At 51.7% G+C, this 18,254-nt stretch overlaps 1 protein-coding gene across 2 annotated transcripts in view; it reads left to right on the top strand.

Annotated features, from left to right (window-relative positions):
• The window catches only part of CSMD2 (CUB and Sushi multiple domains 2), a 550,409-nt gene that overhangs the window by 275,677 nt on the left and 256,478 nt on the right, over positions 1–18,254 (top strand). For both annotated transcript variants that reach the window (XM_045858971.1, XM_045858969.1), the window contains exons 7-10: positions 2,007–2,084; positions 7,296–7,383; positions 8,039–8,163; positions 17,704–17,825. In XM_045858971.1, the coding sequence (XP_045714927.1) occupies positions 2,007–2,084; positions 7,296–7,383; positions 8,039–8,163; positions 17,704–17,825 (413 nt within the window). The remainder of the gene's footprint in view (positions 1–2,006; positions 2,085–7,295; positions 7,384–8,038; positions 8,164–17,703; positions 17,826–18,254) is intronic.

Raw genomic sequence — 18,254 nt, 5'->3', positions numbered from 1 at the left:
TGCACTGGTCACTGTGGGCTTTAGTTTCAGTGCAGGTCAAGTACTTGAGTTTCAGGGGCCTGAGCCAGGAGGGGTAGATGCTGGAGAAGGTTAGCGGTGCCTCTGGGGCTGCTTTGGGAGCAGGTCACAAGAGAAGTTGCTGAGAGTGGCCTACAGCAAATCCCCTTAATCACTTTGAACCTGATTTTGTTATCTATGAAACAGGTATGATAACTGCTGGCCAAGGTTGTTGAGTGTATAAGGACCAAATGGTATGTTTATTGAGGGCCTACTGTGTACCAGGCACTATTCTAGGCATTTAGGAGACGGCAATGAACAAAATAGACAAAACCCCCTGCTTTCGTGGAGCTCATGTTGCAGTGTGGGGTGACAAAAATCACTAAGTTAATGACATAGTGTGTTAGAAAGTTAGGGAGATAAAAGAGGGAAGGGGTAGGGAGAACTCGGGTTGGACGTATAGTTTTAAATGGGGTGGTCAGAGAAGGCCTCCATGAGGAAGTGGTGTCCACACAAACACTTCAGGAGGAGAAGGAGCGAGTCGTGAAGATTTCTGGGAGAAGAGCATTCTAGGGAGCTGGCAGGCTGCAGCAGGCACATGCCCGGCATATTGTAGGAACAACAGGGAGGCTCGGGGCTGGAGGAGAATGATTGAGGTCATGGGCAGGGCAGATCGGGCTGTGCAGGCCATTTTAAAGACTTTGGCTTTTACTCTAGGAGACATAGGTCGCCCCTGAAGGCTTCTGAGCGGAAATGTAATACGATCTGACTTATGCTTTGAAAGGATCCCTTTGGCTCTTGCGTCGAGTACAGATTATAACAGGGGCAAGGAGGGAAGATGGGAGGCCATGGCCACAAAGGAGAGAAGCAGTGCAGAGCTGGACCGGGGTGATGGACATGGACATTGCATTTGGATATATTGGAAGGATTCGCTGACGCAGCATGTGTGGGTGAGAGGGAAGATAGCAGTCAAGGACACTGCTACAAATAAAGAACTTGGAAGGCACTCAGCCCAGGGCCTGGCACACGGGAAGTGCCTGGTCACAGGTGTTGCTACCGCACCTGGGTACCAGTGTGAGGGGGGCTGAGTCACCCTGCAGGGGCCAGCTGTGAGATGCCACAGGGGTCTGGGACTGGAGAGATTCCCCAAACCAAATAACCAGAGACAGGATGAAGCCCTTGGAGTAGCCCAGCGGAGTGTTCTGGGGAACTGGGGTATAGTCAGACACAAGAAGGTTAATGGATTCAGAGGAATGGCCTTCAGAATTATGGAGTTCTGGCTCTGGTGCCCTTGCTGTGTTATTTGACAAAGTCCTAAAGAGCTATAGACTACACACAGTGATTGAATCAAAACCCAGTTCAGTCCATCAGGCCCCCACTGAGCCAGACACCATCCCCCAAAGGCCTCCAGGACTCAGCTTCTCCTGCTCACAATAGGTCAGCTGGTGTTGGCTGCGCTGATTAGCTCCACAGGTTCCTAATCTCCCTGGGACCAGCTGTGTCTTCTCCCAACAACGGCAGAGATGCGAGGGGGCAAGTCTACTCTGACAAGCACTTTTAAAGCACTGGGACATGTGCAAGCCCTCCGAGATTCCAATGCCCAAACCCAAAGTCAAGGGTGAGGAAATAGATTCCACCTCTTTAATGGGAAGGAGTATAGTCACCTTGCAGAGGGTGTGGGTTCGGGAATGGCGACAGTTTGGGGCCAGAACCCAATCTCACACACCTGCTCAGGGCTGCGGACTGAATCTGCAGGTGACCAGAAAGCCAGGGCCTCGCATGTGGACGGGAGATCACCTGTCTGCCTCCCCAAGAGGATCAGCCTCTTTCTGAATGTCTGAGGGACTGCTGCACTTGAATGCCACCCTTGGTATATCCTCTCCCAGAGGGGCTGCTGGTGTTCGCCCACCATGGAATGTCCCAAGCCAAGACAGGGAGCAATCTAAAGGGACTCTACCTGTAGTCACAGACAATAGCTTGAAACTTTTTCCCTCTTACTTCCTTTCTAGTCAAGAAGCAGATTGAGTTGAAGTCTCGAGGTGTGAAGCTGATGCCCAGCAAAGATAACAACCAGAAGACATCTGTGTGTAAGTGTCCGCCTGCTGGCCCGCCCGCCAGGCCTCTTGCTTAAGGTCACACCTGCCGGCGCTATGACCATAGTGGGGAGCCAGATGATGCTGGAATGAGTTCCCATCAATCCTGCCCCCCTCTATCCCGGGCTCTGAGCAGGACGCACTGACCTAGTGGCCAGTGAGCAGCCCAAGGGTCTGTCCTTGGCCTTCGCCAACTCCCCTTCCTCCCATTTCCCTCCTTTCTCCTTTTTCCCCTCACTTCCCATTCTAACTACAGTCCAGGGAGTCATTACTGCTCCATTTCTCTCTTTATTTTTCCTTTTGAATCACTTCCACCTGCTAAGACAGTCCTTGTTCTGGCTCCTCCTCTGGGAGTCGGCAACCTCCACTGGGATCTCAGAGGCTGCAGGGCCCGATTCCAGCCCCCCAAGCGAGACTGGGAAGGGGAGAGAGGGCACCACCGAGTGACCCGCACCAGGGTCCCTGGACCTGGCTGGGCGAACATGGACTAGAGGGTGTGGGTCCTGCCTCTCGAGCCAGTGGGGCAGTGCTGGGCTCTCTGCGTGGGCACGGGGATGGTTGTGTTTATGGAACATATTCCTGCTATTGGTGTCTGACAGACATAGAGGGGGACAGCCAGGGCTTAGGGGAGCGGGCTGGAATGTCACAGAAACAGCTGGTTGGAACCTGTGCTGTGGGGCTTCTGGGCTGGGGCACAGGAAGGGGCTGCGGAAGGTTCTGGACCACCCTGGAAAGCTGGTCTTGAAAGCAGAGGAGATTTGTTTCCAAGAATCTCTCTGTTTTCACTCTGGAGGTGAGTGTGGGGCACCGTCCTCGGTTCCAAATGACTGGCCTTCGGGTTACTATTCCCTCCCTTTCCTTCCTTTGCCCTCCGCGTCTCCCATGGTTCAGTCTCTCCCTCCACGTTCCCCTCCCTCCTGCTTCCTCCCCTTCTCTGCTTCCCCCTCTTTCTCTGTGTCTCTCCTCCCTCCTGACCCTCTCCTTTCATCTCACCTCCACGTGCTCACTTCTCTTGAGGTGCTGGGATCATTTCCCAAGAGAGACAGAGCCCCCACCGGTGGTTCCAGAGCCCTGTGCTGTGTGTGGTGGGAGCGGGGCTGGGGGAGAGGCAGTTCGGTCCTGAAACCCCAACAGAACTGAGCCTGAGTGTGGGATTGTCTCCGGTCTTTCAAGTCCTCCAGTCATTGCACCCTGCGGGGAGGGGGGGAGGGGCGGGGGCTGGATGGCAGAGGGCAGCCAGGAGGCCCCACGTCTGTGCTTGACCAGGGGCCAGGAGAAGAAGCAGGAGCAAGGAGAGCTGAAGGTTAGGCCAGGAGCCTGCAGAGAAGGCTGGAACTGAACCATGGGCCTGGCCCTCTCAGGCCCGCCCTTTCTGTAGCCACAGCAGACCAGAGGAACGGAGGCAGGCACGGTCTCACTTCAGAGCTGGCCCTGGGGCCGGCCACAGGCAAACATTAGGGAAACAGCCCCAATTTGGGAGGGCAAGTTTTTTATCCCAGGGTGTCTTCAGGTAAACTGCGTCACCCCAGGCACTGATATCTCAGTTTCCACATCTGTAAAATGGGGATATAAGACTGTACCCCCTCTTCCCCCCAAGGATACTGTTGAGTCTAAGAGGGGCCTTCCTGGCCTACGACTTCAGGAGGCCCATGAACTGGCTAAAAGTTACACGTGGTGCTGTGGGCACATCCTGTGTGCTGGAGGGCCCGTGGTTTTCATTAGCTACTCAGAGCTGCCCAGAACTTTCTTAGAAAGATGAATAAGCCTTATTCTAATGAAACAATGCAAAAATTCTTTGAAAAAGATGTATCTCTATAACAAGGTCCTACTCTTTGTTCTGAGATTTTCTTGGAGAAGGATGAGTGTGTGATGCAAGCCACCTCTGAGGCAGGTGACCAGATGTCCGCAGGTGTCTAGCCCTTGTGTTCTGCCCAGTTCCTTGTGGACAGATGTCCTGAACTTCAGAGGACGGGAGTCCCACACTCACGTACCCTGAACCCCACTCATATGCTCATCAGATAGCCCATGGGTACCATGGAGCCCCCGCCACTGATAGGTTCTGACCACCCACGTGTTTCCGCCTCCCTCCACTTCGGGTAGAAGGCATTGCCTTTCCGAGCATGTTTCAGCTTCTTCCTCACCATAAGGGTCCTTCTAGGGTGGGGGTGAGGTTCACCTTCCCTTCTCTTTCTTCCCTCTGCAGCCAATAGCAAATCAATGCTGCAAACATAAGCAGCTTGTTTTGATGAGGGAGGGGAGGTTGGAATTAAAGAGAGAGAGGGGAAAAGCCTTGTACCTCCATAATTCAGGCCGTTAGCTGCTCCCTGCAACTTAAGTTTTCTTGTTGTCTGAGCAGCCTGTCAGTGCCACGTGGCTACTATCATCTGCTCGGTCCTTCCAGCAAGACAGGGCACCATTTGGGTGTGAGCGGCTCACTGCTGGGCTCATAACCTCTGGGTGGGGTCTGGGCCTTAGCTCGGGCTGACTGATTGAAGGGGAGGCAGCTGGTTTGCTCTGCAGGTCAGGAGCCATGCTTCGGTAGGTGGGCTATGCCGTGTTCTCTTCATTCTGGTCCAGGAACATCTTCATCTGTTAGCCTTCCACTCTGTCTGCTTACTGGGTGGTATCAGTACTCAATCAGATGGCAAGAAAAGGAGGCAGGACACTGGTGTCCATTGTTAACGTGCTACCAGAGGGCCATGTGGTTCCCACGTGGTGGTCGGCAAGGACTTTGGGATGGGTGTGGCTGGTGCACAGGGTTGAGTAGGCAGGGCCTAAAGAAGGTGGGAGCTCAGCCGAGAAGTCCTCAGAAGAGATGGACCATGTGAGGTTGGCTGCCCACCAGATGAACCACAGGTACAGGTCAGGACTGACCTTATCATCTTCTTAGAACAGAGCCTTCTCTCCCCTTCTCACCCCCTTGGGGATCCTGGAGGCCTTAGTTACCTCCTTCCTGGTGCTTGCAAAATAGGGAGGCTCCAGGAGGCAGGAGGTTGCTCTGCTTTTGCAGATGGCACTTGCATCTTATTACCCCAGCCTGGAGGGTCCTGGACTGGTGAGAATGGGAATGTCGTTTAGTTTTGGAAGTAGAGGTTTGGCAAGTAAGGGGAGGTGAGAAGGGAATAAGATTCCAGTGGGAGTGACTGGATTTAACCTGCTGATGTGGAACATTCGAGAAAGGAAGACTGCCAAGGAGCTTTGTGCTCATTGCCACACAGCCCAGAGGATCCGAGGTGCCTGGCTTGAGCATGCAGTCTGTCCAAACCCCCGGGTCTCTTGGCCATCCACACCCTGAGGCACCTGGAGATTTGAACGGGGTCTACACCAAGCTTCTAACTGTGGACATGAGCTTCAGACTCAGTGAGTCTAAAATGCAACTTGTCACAGGTCTCTTGGCCGGGAAGTCCCCTGCTCCCTGTCCCCACTCACTAGTCTTCCATGAGCCCAGGCGATTCTTGGCCACGTCCGTTCTCACTACTTTATGACCGTCCCTGCTGCCAGGCTCTTGTTGTCCTTTACCTGGGCAGTCACAAAACTTCCTAACTCATCGCGCAGGAACTGGCTACCCCGTGAGCTGCCAGATCTTCCCCCGACTCGGGACTCTTCAGTGGCCCCCCATCATTTTCAGGATCAGACTGGAACTCCTTAACGTCTGACCTCTGAAATCTCACCTTTTACTTGTTTATGTCGGTCGTCACCCTCCTTCCTATTCCAGTCGCACTGGGGAGCCCCAGTTCTGCCACCATGTTTGCACCTCACTCCCCAGACCTGTCTGTCTGCCTGAACTGCCATTCCTCTATCACTTTGTACCCCAGTCCTACTCTCTGCGAAGGTCCATGTCCAATGCCATCTCCTCCAGGCAGTCTTCCGTGCTTCTCTCAGCAATAGGAGACGGGTCCTCCTTCCTAGTCTCCCTATGGCTGTACCTTTCATCAGTTCCCCATGTGGTTTCAGGGTTAGTGTCCGTGTTCTGTGCCTTCACTCGACTGGGATCTCCTTGAGGACAGAGGTCATATACGACATCTGACATTGACATTTCCCATGGTGTAAAAAACAGGGTCATGTACACAGCAGGTGCTCAATTAATGCCTTTTGTGTACTCAAATGGGTGAGTAGGTGAGTGAGTAAGTGCGTGATGGAGCATGTTGCTCATATTGTGGGACATTGAGGGGGTGGGACAGAAATGGGCCAACTCAGGGAACATTGTTCCAGACTTCCTGTCATCCCTAGTTTCAAGGGCAGTATGGGGACTGTGGGGCTGTCTGCCTGGCCCCAGCTCCTGGTCATCCCCAAGGCCAAGAATCCAGAGGTGTGAAGGGGTCCCAGCCTCATGAATATCAGCATCTCGGGAACAGTGAACTGGGCAGGGATGGGGGTGGGGCAGAGGGTTTGCACTGTCCCCACTGGAAACAGGAGAAAACCAACTCTGTGTGTGTCCGCCGCCCCCGATCAAGCATCTCCTTTAGTCCAGGCAACTGTGTACGTGGTTTTTGTAAACAGGACTCTGGTGCTGGCAGGTGCGAGAGCATCACACCACTGGCCAGGACCCCCGCAGGGACCATCTCTGCTCGTGCCCTGGGCCGGAGGCACTGGGTGGCAGGGGCGGGCGTGCTCTGGTTGCTGCTCACTCTGGCTTGAGGGGTGTCTGATGGGGAGAGGTTTCTCAGCAGAAATATCTGTGTTTGAGCTCAAGTCCCTGCTTTGAACTTCAGACTACTGCTTTCTCTTACATTCTCTACCGTTTCTGATCACACATCCACCTTTTATTTAACTTTCTTTGAGTCATTTCTCCATTTGGGGCTGAGGTTGGGCGGGGGGGGGGGGAGCTCATCTCATCTAGAGTCGCCACCCCCGGATCCGAAGCTCAGGGTGGGGAGGTCACTGGGGGCTGCGGACCGTCCACCTCTGGCCGCTGGTGTGGGACAAGGGAACAGGGTGGTTGCTGGTTTGGGGTGCCTGCCTCTGGACCTCCATGCTCTTGATGAATTTCACTTGGACTTTGCTCACAAAGGAATTTGTCAACAGCAGCTCCCCACCTTACACACTCAGGAAACCCCCGCCCAGTGGACCCCAGCAACCTCACGCAACCCTACCGGAACAGGGCCTCATTCCGTCTCTGGGTCCACCTACCCCCCCAAGACACTGCCCCGGCCAGTGCCTTCCCATGGTTATCCATCTCTGTATGTGCTGTTTTTTGCCTTGTAGTAACTCAGATTGGTGTGTCCCAAGGGCATAATATGTGTCCAGACCCTGGCATCCCCGAAAGGGGCAAAAGACTAGGCTCGGATTTCAGGTAAGATCTGTTTGGGAACTTTCTGCTCGCAAGAAGGGTGGGACGGACAGTGGGGGCGGGGAAGAGCGGGCTGGCTGGCCTTCCTGGAGGTGGAGCACAGAGGATGGCGTGGCTGCAGGAACAGACACTTTCTGGAGAAGAGCTGTGCCTGTGACGGCCTTTCCTGCTGCAGTTTGGGGATACCGCCATGACTCAAGGGCAAGGGGAGAGCTGTAGACTGCCAGCGTCACCCCACAAACCTGCACCTAGGGTACAGAGGACTGCTGTCATCAGTAGTGACATGCCAGCAGGCAGCTCATGTCTCTGATAACCTGGGAGACCCTAGGGCCCTAAGATGGTACATTTTGCAAAGTTTCTATCAAGGCATCTCCTTGTAGTTCTCCATTTTTATTAGTCTTGTGTATCATCCACCCCCTCTCAGCTGTTCCCATGGATACTTAGAAGATAGCTGTTTTGCTCATAGTCCTACCTTTTAACTTAACCCCCAAACCATTCAATGGTCAAGAAGTGGAGATTTTTAAGTGATACAGTTGTAGCAATTAAGGGCCAGAGGAGAAGTAAGGTTGGTGTGATGCTTCTTCGTGGAGCCAGGAAGCACTCGGGGTGGGCCTGGAAGGCCCAGGGATTGAGCTCACAGGCTTACCTTGTCTCCCAGGTTAGGATCCAGCGTCCAGTTCACCTGCAACGAGGGCTATGACCTGCAAGGATCCAAGCGGATCACCTGTATGAAAGTGAGCGACATGTTTGCGGCCTGGAGCGACCACAGGCCCGTCTGCCGAGGTGAGGGTGCCCCAGGAAAGGGGGGGTGGTGCTGGCCAGAAAGCTGGGCCGGGCATGGAAAACAGAGCCCAGCTCCTAGCCCCTGAGACCGGGGCTCTCATCCAGACGGGCTGGCCTTACCCTCGCTGCTCCCCAGGCCTCAGATGCTGCATTCTTTACTCACTCACACTTATTTAGTACCTCTCTGTGTCAGGGTCTCCACTAGGGTGAGGAGATCCAGAAATGGGGGAGAGAACATGGGCCCTGCCTTGCACGGGCCTTTCAGTCTACGGGAGCCACAGATGGAGCAGGTGTCTAGCTCACTGCACAGGTGTTAGGCCCACACCAAGATAGGAAGGGGAGTCACCCTTATAATTCACCTTTGATCCCTCTCTTATAATACATATGCATCCCGAACCCTGAATCTCAGTGCCCTTTTTTCTTTCCCTGTACTCGGCAACAAACAGACCCGCACCTCTGAAGATGCTCCCTGCTGAGCAGAAGTATGTGGACCATGGTCTCAAAAGCTCCTCTGTTCTAACTCTGTACCTGGGCATCTTGTTCCCAAGGGCCATGCCACTCATGTTCTCAGATAACACGTGCACTGAGGTTGAGCTGGCCGAGACCTCAACCCCCGACCCCAAATAATCTTAAAGTAGCAGACCTGAGTGCATTCCATCGTGAGGACAGACAGCAGTGCTCCCACGGTAGGGAAGCCCCTGGCCCCACCCCGCAGGGCACCACGAGACAGCTTTCCATCCCCTGCACTCTGCGTGCATCTCTCCTCTTCGTCTGTGTGTGCCCATGACCGGACTCAGTCTCGGTGCAAGAGTAAGCACGTGCTCCGGGGTTTGTAAGCAAAGCCAATGGTTGCTCTTTTGAGCTCCCATTTGGAAGGTACACTCTGGATTCTTCTGGTTTAAGAAGGAGAATCAGATGCTTGTTTGCCTCTCTGCAGGTGCATGCATCTCAGTGAACTGCATGCAGAGAAAGGGTCCAAGAAAAAGAACTCCGATCATGACCACACGGAGGAAGGGACGAGGTCAGAGCTGAGACCCACTCCCTTTTTTCAGTGTGCTGATCGGTAATCCAGAAGAGGTTCCTGAGCAGTTTTCAGATGAGCCTTAGATTCATTCATTCTCACTCTACTTTGAGGTGGCTGTGATCCACAATTAATAATGTACTTTGAATCCCCATTCATTTTAGCTATTTTATTTCAAAGTTTCCACTTAGCTAATATTTTTTAAAAATCAAACAAAAGAAGAGTCCTTGGGTAGAACTCTTAGCTTTGCCACTAGCTGGCTATGGGCAATTTGGCATATCACCACTTCCCCTTGGGCTTATTTTTCTTACCTGTACAGGTACAAGGGTGCCTACCTACCCCATCTTGTGTTAATGTGAAGGCCAAATGGAGTTGTGGATATGGTAACACTTTACACATTGGAAAGTGCTAGACAAGAAAACAAATATTATCAGGCTAGATTATAAACTATGGAGGGCAAGGACTTCTGTTTCGTTCACAAAACACGGCCTGACACTTAGTAGGTGTTCAGCAATGTGTCTTGAATGGATGATTGAATGAATGAATGGCTGAGTAGCACACCCCTCCTATGCCAGGAAGCCACAAACCAGCTGTGCGGAGAGGCATAGAATTCTCAGATCTGAAGACCAAGGGACCCTGTACCAACCTGTCACTTTCAAATTCCTTCTGAGGAGCCAGAAAAATGATACCTGTAGGCAGTGGTGAGATCTGATCTCTCACCACCATCTTTTCATGCCTGGAAGGAAGGTGGTTCTGTCAGTAGTGGTGACTGCTTACATGAACTTGCCCAGGCTGGGGAGGGGCTGCTGTTTCAGAAGGAAGTTCACAGTTGAGGACCATGCTCATCTTTTCCTCCAGACATGCTGTGTGCCCCATTGAAGTGCCCCCCAGTGATTTCAACCCAGTGGACTCTGAATTCCCCGCCACTCTGTTAAATAAGCATTGGGCTAAGCTTTTTCCCATCCATCCTCATTTCATCCTCAGCCTTATCCTTAGAGGAAGCTGGGAAAAATCATGGAAAACAGAGCCAGGCAGAACTGGGTTCGAATACAACCATCACCACTTTTTAGTTGTTCTTGGGCCCAACTCTCTGAAGCTCTCCTGCCCTGCTAAAAGGCAGATTACGGAGCATTACTCTGTGACCTTACGTCAAGGACTCGATGAGGCAGTGGGCCTGAAAGCACTCGTTTAGAAACATCCCAGTGTGTCTGTGAGGCCTTCGTGCACACACGCATTGTGGGAACTACTCAGCACTGCTGGGATGTCGCTCCCCCAGGCCTGGGAACCCTCCACAGCCTCTAGCGGCCACAGGTTCTTGTCAAAGCCCGTCCCTCGCTGTGCGCTCCATCACTGCAGCTGCACAGTTTGGGAGGCACACGGGCTTTGATCTAGATCACAACTCGGTCCCCTCCTCGTTTGCTGGCCCTGGGCAGGTTCCTTCATCTCTTTTTAACCACAGGCCCTCATTGTGAGTTGGGAAAACAAAACCTCCCCTGCTCAGCGATTGTAAATTTAAATAAGTCCCGGTGCAGGCAGCTACCAAGCAGCCCGGCACTGATGCAGTGAAGAGGGGCTTCTCAGCACAGACGGGCTCACCTTCCTGCCACTCTCCCTCCCTCTCTCTCTCCCATAGGTCAGTGGGAGGGAGGAAGAGAGAAGGCACAGGCTCCTGGGTCTGCACTTGGACCATCTGTCCCGGACAACCGTGAAGGCCAGGGGCTGAGACATATACATTTGATTCAAGGATCCTTTTATTTGGGCAGTGTTGAAGGCTTTCCTTTTAAAATCCCTTGCTTTGAGTTAAAGCGAACCTCACTTTAAGAGTAAAAAGGGACAAAACTCTTTGAATTCCAGGACAGCTCCCCTAATAAGCAGGTGACCGAAAGATCACGTTCTGAAAAGCATTCATCGCCACACACATAGTGGTCTTATTTTTCCTCTAATGCATTTAAATTATGATTTGATTTTCAATATTCATTTCTCCACACAGTTAATTACACTAAAACATGAGGCCTGGCAAATAATAGGCTCTCCACAAATGCTTCCAGACGACCTGAATGAATCAGTGATTGGAATGGATCAGCACTGTGGCACTGTGCCCTCATTTTGGGATCCGAAACCAGGGCTTTCACGGGCCTTTCTTTTGTTTCCCGTCCGCTCGAAGAAATCGGCCTCTCATTTGACTCCCAGAAAATTCTGATCATCCGAAGGGGATCGAGGCAACTGAAACACTGTTCTACGAATTCTATTCAGCCCCATGTAGAGGCAGAACAGTGAAATATAGGGCCTGTAGGACTTCCTGTGTATGTGGAGCCTGATAGTTTAAAATAAGCTTTCACAGAAGCCCAACACATAAAAGAGACGCGAGTGGAAGGTCTCTCCCTGAAATAGGGGCAGGGGGCTTGGGGTTGCCCCCCCCCACCCTCTCTGCAGCCCTGAGCCACCCCTGAGGAGCCCCTGAGGCTCCAGGGAACACTGTGTATAAACCACTGATAGAATAAGAGGACCAAAGTGACAACCAGGAAACCTGGTTTCCTGTGACCGCAAATTGGGGACTGAGTACCAGCCCCGGTGAGATACTTACAGTTACTGAGTCACAGAACAGATAATCAACAGCACATTGATTTTATTCCTTTGTGGAGAAACCCGCTATTTCCTATATAAATATATATGTATATGTGCATATATGCATATTTATATGAGGTCTGTCCAGAAAAAGTCCAGTCATTATTAATATAATGAGAATGATTCGCTTGACATCGATGTAACCTGGCAGCCAAGGAGAGTGGACTGGAATGCACATGCATAAACAAGGATGACTTCACTGTTCTAGTCAGTGGGGGCAGCAGATGGCGTTGACTGAGCATGTGCACTGTGTAGCCATCACATTCAAAATGACTGAGTGAGTAGAGCAACAAATCTGCATCAAATTTTGCATGAAGCTTGGACATTCCCCCAGCAAAGCTATTCGAATGATTCAGAAGGCCATAGCTGTGGGCAGCTTGTGATTGGCAGCTTCATCACAACACACCTGCTCATGCATCATGTCTCATGTAGAGTATTTTAGCAAAACATCAAATCATCCAGATGACTCAGCCCCACCTACAGCCCAGATTTGACTACCTGCAACTTCTGGCTTTTCCCAAGATTAAAATCACCTTTGAAAGGAAAGAGATTTCAGACCTTCAATGAGATTCAGGAAAATACAATGAGACAGGTGATGGTAATTGGGAGAACTGTGTGATGTCCCAAGGTGCCTACTTTGAAGGGGACTGAGGTGTCATTGTCATATGTACAATGTTTCTTGTATCCCCTTTAATAAATGTCTCTATTTGTCATAGTACCTGGCTGGATACATTCTCTACGGGCTTCATATATCTGTTTAGAATAAAGGCCTTTTTCATGGCTAGAACACCAGACTCAGGACTCAGAAACCTAAGTTCAAGTTCCAACCTTGCTATTAACATACCATTATAGCACAGGAAAAATTACTGGAATGTTCAGAATCTTCTCCCTCCTCATAAAATGGGAGTGACATGTGGAAAATGGCACAAACCAGCAAAATTAAAGGCCAGGACAAATTACAGGTGACTGTCGTCCTTGGCAGACTTCACTGGGTCTGCTCCTTGTACACTGATGTTCAGAGTTTTGTCTCATCCTCTCCGCCTCCCCTCCCCGCCACTCTTATACCTGCCTCCCCTCCCCCCCCCTCCCCTCCCCTCCCCTCCCCTCCCCTCTCCTCTCCTCTGCAGTCATCCTCTTACGTGACTCACTGACTGTGCTAGAGTACACACCCCATGCTCCCTAGTCCCTTACCTACATGTATAGATACTTACGATACAGCTCACATTTACTGAGCTGCTTTATACTTGTATAAAGCATCACACTCGGCATTTTTCATAAGTTCTTTATGAAGAAAGTGGCATTATTCATATTTTACATTTATGTCAGGCGTGCTGTGGCCAGCCAACCTGCCTAAGGGTGCAGAGCTGACTGGCTGAGCTGGAATTCAAACCCTGGCTCCAAAGGCTCTACCATACCCTTCTCGGAAATTGCTCCCGCATGTCCTCCAGAGTCAGTATACTCGATGGAACCGCGTAGAACAGCTCTCCCCCACTTTCTCATAACTTTTATTTTGATGTAAAATTGTAAACTCACAGACACTTTGCAGGAAGTGTGCAGAGAACTCCTGTGTACTTTGTACCCAGATCTAAACAACTACTTTTAAGGAGTTAAGAGCCAAGTAGGAAGCTGAGAAGGGTCAGTTAGAGAGGTAGGAGGAGAGCCAAGAGGCATCGCAGTGACCGATGAATCCTAGTTTCACCAAGAGAGAAGGGTCAGTGGGGTCAGATCCTCCAGAGAGGTCAGCTGGGTGTCTCAACTGAGTGGCAAATGGTTGAAGTTTTCCTTGTAAGGAATTGCCCAGAAAACCAGACAAAGACAAGAGAAAGGACTAATTTGGGCCGAAGCTTCGATTACAATGGCAAACGGTGAACCTGTGGTGGTGCCGTGGTCTCCGGGCAGCACCTTGGCACCCAGGACTAGGAGTAGAGAAGGTGGATGGTAGAATTATTCAAAGGCAGATCTGAGAGCACTGAGGGAGCCATTGGTGAGGGTGCTCAGGTGCAGACGAGTGAAAGAAAAGGGTCAACAGAGCACTGACGGAGGAGGAGACCTGAGGGAGTCAGGAGACTGGAGGGGCCTGTGATTTAGGAGAGCAAGCACATCAAGATCCAGTCGTCTGCTGGGTGCACAGGTGGCAGGAGAAAGAATGGGATGATGGAGCTTAAGATCTCACAGAGGGACTGCCATGGGGTCCAGAACAGCAAATCCAGGGTACGGCCAAGGACGTGGTCGGCTTTGGGCAGGGGCACCAGAGCTCCTGGGGAGCGAGACTGGGCTCCAAAAGGCGAAGGAACTGGAGGGAAGAAGATGAGCATGTAAGCAGACAGGATTGTGGAACTGGGGGTGAGACAGCGTGTGCCTGCCAGACGTCATCTGTTCCATTCACAGAGACTGAAGCAAAGTTGCCAGCTGACAGGGAGGGAGAGGAGGGGAGGGCAAGAGTTCCGAGGGGCATGTAGGAGGCATGGACGGATCTTTGTGTAGAGCAGGAGGATGAGCTGAACGGTTGCTGGGCAATATCTAGGATATTTTCTGAGATGAGTAATCATGAATGTACAGCGATATCAGTCTCTTTCACTCATGTGATTTTTTTCTCCAGAAAAGTTTAACTATATGAGGTTAAGTCTAGAGAATGTAGATGGAGAGGTTCATTCACCGCTGACATCTTCCAGGCAACTGATTAAAGGAAAAGCGAGCAAGGAACTTGGGTGGATTTGCAAGAAAATGGTCATGGGTGGACCTTGGGCTCTAAGTTGGGTAGGGACAGAAGGACAAACAGGGTGGAGAGAAAATGTTGGTGCCAGTGGGATGAGCCCCAGATGAAGGCCAATGGGGAGTTCCTCCAGGGGTTCAGCAAATGCCTGTGGGCACCACACAGCAGGGTGGGAGAAAGCTCTGCTCCAGAGGGCTGCAGAGGAAGCAGTGGACTGGGGAGGGGAGACAGGCTTCGATCCACACGGGAGTTGGAGCAGGAGGTGGTGAAAGACGTTGCACATGCGAGTCAGGTTTGTTTGCCCTGGAACTGGTGGTGGGGGCGTGGCTCCAGAAGACCAAGACAAGGATGCGAAGGCAGGTCAGCAGTAGGAGCAGCACGGGAAGGCAGCGAGGAACAGTGTTCGAATCAGATTGAAGGGGGGAGGGGCGGATAGAAGGCCAAAGGCATTTGTATCTGAAGCGATTTCCTTGTTGGTGCCAAGTCATTTCAGTGCCAGCACTGGCTGTGGGTCCAGATGCTGTCCCCCTGTGGTCCCTGGAATACTGATCCTGTTACATGGGGTGGTGATGTCCAGAGGAGGAGAGGGAGTAGCTGCAGAGCTTTAGCATGAGAGGTCCCGGGGAAGTCTCCTGACAGCTATCCAGCAGAAAGTTTCATGAGAAAAGGCAAAAAGAGAAACATAAACATGTGTTTATTTGTGTATTCAGAACTTGTCTGAGCATCTACGGTTTTGCCAGCCCATGTGGGGTGCAGCCGTGGACTGTCCATCTGTTGGCGGGCTCCCAGGGGCTGGCTGTTCAGGAGGAAGTCTGTCTGTCCACAGACCCCCGACCTTACCGAGGCAGCAGAGGGAAAAAGGAGCTGATGCTCCATTCAGAACCTGTTTCAAGGTGCTCCATGCTAAATATCTGCAGATTGTAATATTTTAATTAATTTCTTCTAAGCTCTTAAAGTGGTAAATGCCTTTTTGACCTACTCCCTCTAATTACCTTCAGCATATCTCAACAGATTGCAAATACCATCTAGTTTTTGGAAATAAGCACAGGATAAATTGAGCCTAAAGCTGAGGGCTTTTAAAGCAGCACAGCTTGGCTCTCCAGACAAGGGATAAAATGATGCTGGTGGAGGTTTGCAAGGGTTCCCTGCAGCGCTGGGGTTCCGCATCCACGGGTCCTCCTCGCGGAGGCGGGCTGAGATCCTGGCCTTGCTTTTGATGATCTTAGTCTCACTTGTTTAGTGATGGCGTAGCCTCAAGTGTGGTCACAGGAAGAAAAAATCCTATTTAAAGAGACTTCAGGAAAGTAGAAAAACGCCCTTGGGCCTTGAGAGAAATCTGGGGCCTAGTGAAAGGGAATGAACATGGCATTGGAGTCCAACAGTCTGAGCTCCCCTTTGCTGGCTGCAGGCAGTGCCCCGTGCCCAGGGTGAGCCTTCGCACCTGTTACCTCACGTAACTGCCTCCTCACCATGCCTCAGGGGGCAATATCACAGCCCCCTTTTATAGGCGAACGACAGAATCAGAGAGCTTTTCTGACTTATCCCGGCTTAAACTAGCAGCAAGTCCATATAAAACCCAGAAGGCTAAGTTGGTAAACCCCACCGCCTGCACTCTCCTCACCCTGGCCGCTGCCTTCAGGCCCAGTTGCATCAAGCACAACCTGTGAATCAAAGTGTTTCTCAGTGGAGAATCACAGAAGCAATTGGGGGCACAGAAGGGGAGCAGAGGAGAGGGCTCCCCTAGGGCTCTGTTCAGACTTGCTTCACTCGATGTTGGAGCTCAGGGTGCGGGGGGAAGATCCTTTCGGTGCAGCTGGGCGAGCCACCAGGAACGTCCTCAGTGAAGGGGATGAGCTAGAATAGAAGAAGGGGCAAATCTGACCCAGCGGCTTCTGGTCAATACCCCCCGGACGGACGGCACTGGCTCTGCCCAATTCCATTCTAGTACCTATTTCCTCCACCTGCTCCTGGCCCTTCAGGGAGGAGGGCCTGTGTCTTGGACGTTTTTTTCCCTCCCCGCTCTCTGCCTGGCCCGTGATAGGCACTCAGGAAACGCTGGAATGAGTGAGTGCAGCAATGAGCGCTTGAAATGAGACGAGATGAGTTATGTCCGAGAGCGGCAGACACTGCCTCCCAGCTGCTCGCAGGAAGGGTTTATCACGGCCCCACCCCCTACCCCCACCCCGCAGACAGGAGCTCCAGGAGACTTCGCCCTGTCAGAGGAAACCAGGCTTGACACTACTTCCATTTTATATACTTAGGCTCGTTGCGTTGGCTCGCTATTTCTTTACTCTTAGGCTCTTTGCCTACAATTAGGATAAATTGCCATGCAGACAGCCACGGAGCAGGCTCTTAGAACTCTTTTTAATAAAATCGCTGAGCGCTAACATTGAAGAATGAAGTGGCAAGAGCTAAAGAACATGTTTTTAAAGGAGGCAAACACCTAGGTACAATGTAGCACCTTAACTGTTATCAATCACTACTTAATCTAATTAGTTTAGAAGCTATTTTAAAGAGCTTAATTAGATTAAGCTGTGATTGATAACACTTTATATCTACTTGAGTAGAGCACTTCTGATTCACCTTGAATCTTTATGCTTCCTGTCAAAAGCCAGTTTGGGGCATGTGCTGAGTGTGGGGAGGGGATGGGAAGTCCGTGACTGGCGTTGAGATCACTCAGATGCCTGATCCTGGGCTGAGCTGGGGGCCGTGGCAGAGGCCTTGGGCACAGACGTTCAAGACTTAATGAGGTGGCCTTGACAAGGACGTCCTGAGAGTCTACTTCAGGAGGCCTGAGAGCAAACGGGGATGCACAGACAGGTCAGCAGAGCAAGGGGTGGGCAGCTTAGCAAGCCCATAGGTGTCCGGTGCCCATCTAGACTGAGGTCGAGGGGAGGAGTCCTAGGCCATGCCCTCTCGGTGGAGTTGCTGAGCTTCACCATGGAAGTTCATCACTGTGCACAGAGCAGGAGGCCAGGCAGGGCATGTGGGGCCTGCCCCTACCCCAGTGCTCCAGACACTGTTACTTCCCCTTGACCCTACTGAGAACTATGAGGGAAGAAGGCAGAAGGTTACGTCTGGGTTGAGACCACACAGACTTCAGTCTCTCCGGGGCTGGGGGTGAGAGGTGGGGATGGGAACGGGACCTTGTCTAAACTAAACTTTCATCTTCTCTCCGCAGCCCGCATGTGTGATGCCCACCTTCGGGGCCCCTCAGGCCTCATCACTTCCCCCAATTTCCCTATTCAGTATGACAACAACGCGCACTGCGTGTGGATCATCACGGCTCTCAACCCCGCCAAGGTAGGGCTCTTGGGCGGCGTGGGGGGTGTCCCTGGGTGGCGCTGCGTTGGGGACAGTTGGTCTGCAAGGGTTTCAGATCCAGAGCTTGGTTGTGGTAGCTTGGTAGGCAATTCTTTAAAACTGTTTTCATTAAACATCCAATAGTTAAAAAGCGTATTTGTAAAACATTAAGGTGTAAGAACATCAGTACGATAGACGCCTACATAGCTGCTGAGTCAGTTACCGTAGTGATGTGATTCCATCACTAGCTCCTTCCCATCCCCTGTCCCTCAGGTGAGCGCTGCCTTGACCGTGTGCTTAGCATTTGTCTTCTCTTTACAGTTCACATGTAAATGGGGATCCTTAAAAATACATTGCTTAGTAGGCCAACGAGTGAACTCTGTATGAATGTTATCGTGCTGTGTATATTCTTAATCAACTTCACTCAAG

This window comes from Phyllostomus hastatus, unplaced genomic scaffold (genome assembly GCF_019186645.2).
Source record: "Phyllostomus hastatus isolate PE091 unplaced genomic scaffold, TTU_PhHast_1.1 phas_scaffold_182, whole genome shotgun sequence".
Lineage (NCBI taxonomy): Eukaryota > Metazoa > Chordata > Mammalia > Chiroptera > Phyllostomidae > Phyllostomus > Phyllostomus hastatus.
The sequence above is the reverse complement of the archived record's forward strand: the minus strand, read 5'-3'. Positions and strand labels throughout refer to the sequence as shown.